The sequence below is a fragment of the Panthera uncia genome, chromosome D2, assembly GCF_023721935.1.
Source record: "Panthera uncia isolate 11264 chromosome D2, Puncia_PCG_1.0, whole genome shotgun sequence".
NCBI lineage: Eukaryota > Metazoa > Chordata > Mammalia > Carnivora > Felidae > Panthera > Panthera uncia.
This window is the reverse complement of record NC_064818.1, coordinates 80,478,926-80,487,913: the sequence shown is the minus strand read 5'-3', so window position 1 is coordinate 80,487,913 and position 8,988 is coordinate 80,478,926. Positions and strand designations below refer to the sequence as shown.

Genomic DNA, 8,988 nt, shown 5'->3' with positions numbered 1-8,988 from the left:
GCAGCCACTAGAAAGTCCCTCCTACCCGCGTCCCAGTCGGGATTCCCTTCCCCTCGCTGCCACAGTGCTGGTGACGGTGAAGACAAGCTACCTGGCCCCACGGGGCCGCCACAACCCCCCTGCCCGCTTCCCTAAAAGGAAGGAAGGTCCTGCGCCACCAGGTGGACCAGGCTGGGCCGGAAGAGGAGGAAATGGGCCGCGGGTAGAACGCGGGCCACCCTCCCGCAAGCACCTAGAAGGCTGTTTGGAGCGGGCCAGGCTCCCCTCCTAAAAGCTGGAGCCGAGCGCCAGCCTGTCGCCCCTTTAAGGCTGATGCCAGAGAGCACAGGTTCGAGGTCCAGAGCAGCTGGAAGAACAGGGGGAGCAGGGAGCGGCCCATTTGCCCCATCTGAACGGTCGCCGGGTGAGGCAGGACAGCGGGGCCACCGGGGCGGGGGAGGGGATGACGCGCGCTCGCCTCGGTCTGTTCTCGGCGGCTCCGGGGGCTCTGCGCTCGCTCTGGGGCGCTGACTCTGCGGCGCCAAGCAGGCGGGAACCGGGCTTGACCTCCGCACGTCCGCACAGCACTGGGGACGTCCCGGCCCCCCTACACTTCGGTCCCCTCCCGACGGTAGACGAAGGGGTCCACGCGGAAGGCGGGGGTCTGACGTCCGGCACCGAAGCCGGGTGCGGGGCCTGGGGCCCGGGGCCCGTGGGCGGCGACCGTCGTCGGTCTCCCGACTGAGAAGTCCCCCGCCAGGCCCGCGGGGAAGGTACCGAGGCCGCCAGCCAGAGCGCCCATGGCCGAGGCGAAACCGGACAGGCAGGTGGCCGCCTCGGGCGCGGGCGGGGACGGCGGGGCCTGCAGGTCCGGGGAGGCGGCGCCCAGGGCCTCCAGCTCCGGCGCCCTGGCTCCTCCGGGGCTCCCGGCTCCCGAGGCTGCGGCGGCGCTCACCTCTCCTCTCCTCTTCCTCTTCCGTCGGAAGTTGCCGTTGTCGAACATCTTCTCGCAGTTTGGGTCCAGGGTCCAGTAATTGCCCTTACCTGCGCAAGAAGAGAGGGCTCAGCTCGGAAAATACGGGGTTTGGGGGACCATGGTGTGCGCTTGAGGAATGGAGGTCAACTTCAAAAAGATCACCCCCACCGGTCCCTCCATCATTCCCCCCCCCCCCCCCCCCCCCCCGACGGCCTCCACAGTCGGACTGGGAAGAACGTGGACATCCCAGAAAGGCCTGGGAAGGGCGACAACCAAAAAATACGGAGCCCCTTTAAGTTCAAGGCCAGGGAGAAGACATGGGGAGCAGAGCCACCTGGACGGGGGCTGTCGCTCCTCCAGTGGAGCCCGGCCCCGATGTCCTGTCCAGCGCTTCCCGGATTGGCATGCCATTTGTCTTTCCAGTTCTTGGGGTACGCACGGTCTTCCCCATCTCACAGCAAAGGACACTGGAGCCCAGAGGACTAACTCCAAGGCTGGCCCAGCTGACCGGCTTTCCGGGTTCTTCCTTCGCGGGAGCGCACAGAGCTTTCAAGACGCACAGAGCAGTAGACCCGAAGCCAGGATCTGCGGGTTCCGGGGTCGTCTAGGAGGCTGCCCTCCTCCCCTTCCTCCCGCCTCAGTTCCCCTAGCTGTGCGGTGCGGGAGGGACTGGGTTGCCCCCAGCCACGCTGGTCCTAAGTGCCAGCGGCCGGGCGGCCGGCATCCGCGGAGTCCTGGACTGGACGATGGGGCGCGCCTTTTTTTTTTTTTTTTTTCTTTTTTTTACCTGGGTCGTCCTCCTCGCGGGGCACCTTCTTGAAGCAGTCGTTGAGCGACAGGTTGTGGCGGATGGAGTTCTGCCAGCCTGCCTTGCTGCGCTTGTAGAAGGGGAAGTTGCCGGCCACGTACTGGTAGATCTGGCTGAGCGTCAGCTTCCGCAGCGGCGCGCTCTGGATGGCCATGGCGATGAGCGCCGAGTACGAGTAGGGCGGCCGCACCAGCCTCAGCAGCTCCTGCTGGCCCGAGAGGCTCAGCCACGCGAGGTCTGCGCCCGCCAGGCCGCCCGGGGCGCCGAGGAGCGGGCCGGGGGCCGCGTAGGGGGGCGCGGGCCGGGGGCCGGCTGTGTAGGGCGCGGGGCTGAGAGCCGGTGCGTTCAGCCACGGGCACTGGGCCCCCGCCCCCGCGCCCAGATCGGCGCGCGCGTAGGCCACGGGGTGCGCGGTGGCCCCGGCCTGGCTGTGCGGGACGGGACACGCACCCGAGCCGTCGCGGTACGAGGCCATGTCCGGCCGTTCCCGGGCCTGGCCGGGAAGCTCGGCGCCGAAGCTCATGGGCGCCCCATCCAGCTTGGCTGCCCGCCGCTCCCCGGTGCGGCCCGCGGGGCCCCGCCCTCCGCCCTTTAAATGCCGTCGGTGGGGGGGCACTCCCGGGTGAGTGTGCGTGGCGAGCCCCCTCCCTTCCCCCCCGACAGCGTCGGAAGAGTGGCACCCCCGGGCGGTCCCCGCCCCGGGGTCAGCTTTCAGCCCCTCCCTGGTCCTGAAGCGACTTAGTGCCCCCGACTTAGTACCACCCGAGCCCCGGACCAGAGTCCCCAGGGATCTCACCTATCCCCGCCTCATCTGGCCTCTAGGTCCCCTCAGTCCCGGTTGCCCTGGCCCCTTGCCAGACCCCACGTCTCTCGCAGGCCCCCAGTCGAACGCGCGGCATCCTTGCTCGACCACGGGGCACCCTGCCCTGCAGAATCTCCTCATCCAGGCCCCTGTGTCTTTGGGGCCCCAGGGAGCAGAGGGCCGCTGTGCTGGGCCAGGAGTCTTGATGGAGCCCACGGATGTCTAGGGGCTGGGACCACGAGGAAAGTCACCGCGGTGAAAGACGCGAGGGCCCAAGGCCAGGGTTGGCTGGGCCAGGACAGTGGCACTGGAGTCCTACGGAGTCCCCGCGCGAAAAACGCGCAGAGGCGAACCAGACCGCGGTAAGAGTTGAAACACTGGAAGATCCGGACGCCCCAGCTGCCTAGGAAGCCCCCCCCCCCCCCCCCCGCCACCCCCGCCGCTTGTTCCCGCAAGTGGCCTCGGGCACAGACAGGGTGAGTGGTTAGCAAAACCCTCCACTGGCTTTCTTGGGACTCGGAAAAGACGGGGACGTCTGTGTGCGCCCAACATCACAAACCCGTGCAGCTCCCTCCGCACCCCTAAACTCGCCAGTCTCCCCGGCTGAGTCTGCCCCAACTCCGGCTCCTCCCGGCTCCCGGTGCTGCCTGGCTCCCGGCCTCCCAGTTCCCCACCAGCTCTCCGGGCTCCCCGGGGCGCCAGGCCCCATAGGGCGGGGTGTTTGGGAAAGAGCGGAGGCCTCCGGGACTCGAGTTCCACTCCTTGCCGGCGCTTGGAGAAGCGAACGTTCCCGTCCGGTGATCAAGGTTCGGGCATAGTGGGTGGGCCCCGTCGCCAGGAAATTCGGCACCTGCCACGTTAGAGCCCATCATTGAGATGAGTACCATCCGGGGTCTGTGGATCATCAAAGCAGATACACTGAAATTCATTTAGCAGACCAAAGTTTCAATCCTACCGCCTGCCTCCTTTCCTTTTTTTTTTTTTTTGGTGGTGGGGAGGGGGAGGAGAGGGGAGGGCAGGGGATTGGGGCTGAGGATGGATGGAGGAAAAGATCTGGACTTTGGAATTAAGGGTCCCAGTTTGAGCCAGCCATTTACGGTCGGTGTGGCCTTAGGCCTCTCAGGTTGTAATTGCAAATTTTATGTAAAACAACCAATTCACGTAAGGTTTTAACAAACGGCAGAAGAGAGAGTCCCTCTATTGCCACAGAGGCTTCTCCAACTTAAAAGTAACTGCCCTTTAAGTGATGGGTGACCTAAAGGCGGTTCAAGGGGTTGTTAAGGCTTCTAGAAGGTAGAAGCCGGGGACTCTGGTCTCTCAACCAGTGACAGGGAAGAAGCTGGAGCTGGTTCACTGAGGTGGGCTCCCTAGCCAGTATGTACCCGCCTGCCCTTCTCCGCCTTCCCCAAAGATTTCTAATTGTTGTTAAAGGAGTACAGGTTGTGGGGGTCCACGGCCCCCTCATAGCTGCAGGGACAGCTGAGGGGGGATGGGAGTACTCAGGATGGAAAACACCACCTGCTTTTCTTGCTTCCATCACAAACAGCAGCCAGAGGGGCCCCTGGGTGGCTAGGTCCGTCGAGCGTCCGACTTCGGCTCAGGTCATGATCTCATGGTCCGTGGGTTCGAGCCCCGAATCGGGCTCTGTGCTGACAGCTCAGAGACTGGAGCCTGCTTTGAATTCTGTGTCTCCCTCTCTCTGCCCCTCCCCCACTCAGGCTGTTTCTCTCTCTCTCTCTCTCTCTCTGTGTGTGTGTGTGAAAAATAAATAAACTAAAAACAAAAACAAAAACAAAAACCAGCAGCCAGAACCATCTGCCTCTAAGCTTAGCGTTTTTCAGTATGTCCTCCCAATTTTAAACCTGGACCGCTCTCCATAGATGCGGCAAGCTGCAGCTTAAAGAAAAAAGAAGTCTTTCCATCAGCGAATATCTTCTAAAGTGCGACTCAGATGTGTTCATCATGGAGCAAACTGGGTCTCAGCGCGCACACACCCTTCCTGCCCTCCTTAACAACACTTAGTTGGCTGAGAGTCTAAGCAGGTTTCCACACCTGACATTTTGCAATGGCTACTGGTTAGGAGACAGCTTTCCAGAAACCGTGTGTCATGAGGCTGGGGCATCACAGAGGCCACACAGCTCGGTCTTGACCCAAACTATGGGGGTAATGGAGAAAGAGCGTCCGGATCAGAACCGCAACCATGTGGGGGTACAGCCTGCATCCATGGGACCTATGGTCGGTCCTTCCCTTTAGATGTTTAGCTTCTGTAGAAGAGTCTGGAAGCTTCTATTCCTGGGGGGTGGGGGGAGGGAGGGAAGGGGGAAAGGGAGGGATTGGATTGGCCAAGGCTCTGAATGTAGAAGACATTTATCTTGGTGGAGGCTTGTGATTTGGGAGGAAGCATTAATTTTATCGCAGTTAACTGCATTACTGTGATAATAAAATCGGAGATACTGAATTTTAAAGAACATCGTGGCTCATCTCTTACAATGAAAAGGAATAAGAAAAAAGATGATAGCTCTTAACAAATCCCCTTTAATTTTAATAGCCTCTGTTTCTGTTAATATTGTAATTCTTTAACGCTTGTGAGTTTCAGGACTTCTAAGGAGATCAGATGAACCTTCATGTAATTTCTCTCAATTTCGCTTTAGAAAAATCATTGCAATGTGTACAGGAATGCCCCCATTTTAATCACTGTTCTTTGCTTTCTGAGCCCAATGTTACATTCCGTCTCTATTGACTGTAATAGCTTCCGCATCTTTCGACAGATTGGCCTCATAAAATGAGTATCAGTAGATAGAATACAGTCATTTGGGGGAAGAAATGTTTTAACACTTGAGCCAGACTTGGATGGAAATCTGATGAGAATTTTTCCAAGAGGAAAAAAAATGAACAAACCAAAACCCCTCATGGGAATTGAAATAAGAAGGAAAAGTCTTCATTTTCCGAGTACCCAGCTCCCCCTGAGCCCTTGGCCCTGCCCGGGATTCATGACTGACAGACCTAGACCCCTTCCTCAACCCCCTGGCCCCTTTTCCCTTCTATTCTCAAAAGTGACCCCACTGCCTACTTCGAGGATCCATCTCCCCAACATTCCTCCACAAAACTTCCGAGCCCCCCTGCAGCTAAACACACCTGTCTCCCTTCCTTCTGGCCACAGCGGGAAAGGTGTCCCTCTTTGTCACAGCGATCTCTCTCCTAGCAGGACTGGGGCCAGGTGGGGCACGAGGACCACCTGAAGTGGACCATTTAGGGAGGTGCCCCCGGCAGGGCCCCGAGTGAGAGGTGCTGTGCTCCCCAGTTCTTGTGCTCACTCTTTTCCCCGAGCCCTCCCCCTGTGGTCACTCCCCTCCCCTCCTCCACCAGAGCGTTACAGACCTTGGTCCTCTCCGCGCTGACAAGTGTCTTCTGTCTTCTCCAGATGCTGTTCCCTCTCTTGGCTTCTCCCTTGCCTCTGCTGGCTGCTCGGTCCTCCAGGCTGGAGGACACACGGCTCACTCAGCCCGGGCACAGTTTCCAGCGGCCTCTGTCTCCCTCAATCAGGTGATTACTTTTACTCCTCCTTGCTTGACCCTCAGCAGCTCTTGAGGTTTTCCAGAGCCGACCCCCCTTTCTCTACCTGCTTTCGACTCTGTTCTCTGGGTTGCCTCTCCCATTTCCCAGCTTTCTCTCAGGCCCTGGGTTAGCCTGCCCTCCTCTTAGAGCTCTGTTTTAGGACCACTCGTCTCCTCACTCTGGGGGTTTAAGTACCAGCCAGTAAATGTATGGTTTCTCAGACTCAGCACTCCTGACAATGGCCGGGATAATTCTTCGCTGGCCTGTGCACCGTAGAATGCTTAGCGGCACCCCTGATGTCTCGCTCCTGGATGGTGGCAGTCTCCCCTCTGTTGGAACAACCAGATATGTCTTATAACATTGCCAACTGTCCCCTGTGGGGCCAAATCACCCCCAATTGAGAACTCCTGAATTCACTAAAGATTCTGCCGTTTTGGTCAGCCCTTTGGATGTCCTCTTCTCTAACTCAGCGTGTCCCAAACTGAATTGATCCCCTTTCACGCGTGAGCATTGGAAGCAGCCTCTAGCAGCTGAGAGGGGCCCCAGGCTGAAGCCATCCAGGAAGCAGGGACTTTAGTCCTATAACCGCAAGGAACTGAGTTCTGTCTGTGACGGGAATGACCTGGGAAGAGGTCCGAGGCTCCGGACACAGTAGCCAACACCTTGAGTTAAGCCTCAGCAGAACACCAGCCTACACCCGACCTATTGTTTAAGCTGCTAAGTTATGGCAATTTGTCACACGCAAGAGAAAACTTGAGACAGAAGCAAAGACAAACAAGACCCTGTCATTCTAATTCAGTGACTCCCCTTTGCAGTGAGAAGGAGGACCCCCGCTTCTCACAGGGCCTGGGCCTCCCCAGGGCAAGGCCATGCACCTGTGCCCTTACTTCTCACCATCCCTTGTATGGGACTCTGAGCAAGGCACATCCACTTTTGTTCAAGGCTGGTTTGTAGGACAGCACTTGGTTGGAGGTGTCTACTTAACTTTTTAAAACATTTGAAATTGGAGAGAACTCCAGGGACTTTGGGGTCTTTGAATGGATCATTTACGGCAACCACAAAAGCTGTCCTTGACTTTTGTCGTCCTTGTCTTCCAAAGAATGCCCCAAGTTCTGGAATTACGTGTGGATTTCCAGTTTCTCGCACTAGAAGGGGTCAGGCCAGGGGCCACTGTGGCCAGGAGCCCTGGCGGGAAGTCAACCCAACCTTGGCCTCCAGCTACAGACCTTAGGTCAGTGATTCTCCTTCTGAGTTCCTTTTTGCCCCAGCTGGATGTGCTTTGACTTATTAGGTTTCCCAATTAATACATAACCTGTGTCATCACGGCCCTGTGGTGGTTCATACCTGAAATTATTAGCTGAAAAGATTAAAGCGACATTAGGGCTGTGCAGATTGCCCAAACTTTTTTTCAGGCAAATTATGTAGACGGTGAGAACTTCAGCTATAGATTGACCGGGATCGGAGTGTTGGCCGTAGTCCCAAGAACCTGAACAGGTAGACTGCTAGCCGCCCCCACCCCCCGCCGCAAGCCTCAGTTTCTTCATCTGCAGAGGGAAGTCACTAGTACCCATATCATGAGTTCCTGTGGAGACTACACGACATCATGTGTGTAAATCATGTTAGCATTAAGTAGTGATCGGTTGCTTTATACTGTCTGTTGGTATTCTCTCGCTCTCAATGAATCGATCATCCGCTGTTCTAGGGAATGAATCTTGAGGCTAGCATTTGTCTCTCTCCAAAAGTTAAATACACTCAACTGTGTTCTCTATATTCTTGATAGGTAACTGAAGAAAGGTTTTATAGTCATGACATTTTTCCTCCAGATAGACCCTCGTTTCCAATTATTAAAGAAAGACCTGGCTATACTGAAATATAATAAATAAGTTACATCTGACAGATTTTAAAACTCTAACATGTTGTATACTTGAACTTTTATTCCAGACAAGAATGTTGAATTAAAGTTTGTAAATTACTGCTCTTTGCTTCACCTCTGTGTACGTGGGTATTTTGTTGTTGAAGCCTTTAGATGTAGATGATAAACCTTTTGATTCTTTACTCTTAAACATGTCAGCATCCGTCTTCAAAAGAAGACAGTCTCCAACACACCATATCATAATCACAGCTAATAAATCGGCAGTAATCCCATAATATTATCTAATAAACACTTCATACTGAAATTTCCCCATTGTTTCCTAAATAACTCATTAGCCTTTTCCTTTTCAAATCAGAATGTGTACATATGAGAGCTCTCATGTATTCGTGATGTGCCTTCAGTTTCTTTTATTCTAGAACAGTCCCTACCTCGTGCCTCCCTTCCCCAAAGCTTTTATTTAAAGGTACCGACTCTTTAAAAAGAGCAGTCCAGTTGATGTGTGGGAGGTCCTCCAATCTGGATTTGTCTGATTGTTTCCTCCAGTAATAACATATCCCCTCCATTTCATCTATGCTGGAAGTTAAGTTTCAAGGTTGGTATAGATTCTGTTTAAGTCGTTTTACCCCGTCATGTCCACAGGCACACGATGCCAGGTTGGTCCCCTATCACTGACTGATTTTGATCACTGGGTTAAGGAAGTGACAGCTCGAGCTCCCCATTGTAAAGGAAGTTAAGAACTAATCCGTGGAGTGATGCTCCAGTACAAGAAAAAATCCAGTTCCCCGGGTAAAAGGATCCCTAGGTGAGAATTGCTGCGGGTCCTATTTTCCATTGGTGGTCACTGCCTGAATCAATGACGCCATTGGGTGTTGCAACCTGGAAATTTTCTAATTTGGTCACTCCACTGACATTAGCTACCTGTCATTTTTCTGTAAAATAGAGCTCTCTGTCATCAACTGGACTTATGTGGTTTCCCTGAACTATAGTTCCTATTT

The 8,988-nt window shown here is 55.5% G+C and overlaps 1 protein-coding gene across 1 annotated transcript; it reads right to left on the bottom strand.

Annotated features, from left to right (window-relative positions):
* Window positions 1-586: 586 nt before the first annotated feature.
* Window positions 587-2,286, bottom strand: FOXI2 (forkhead box I2). The gene is made up of 2 exons (XM_049646654.1): window positions 1,743-2,286; window positions 587-1,023 (listed from the first exon to the last, which is right to left on the bottom strand). The coding sequence occupies exons 1-2, from the start codon at window positions 2,284-2,286 to the stop codon at window positions 587-589; spliced, it is 981 nt and encodes a 326-aa protein (XP_049502611.1).
* Window positions 2,287-8,988: the final 6,702 nt, after the last annotated feature.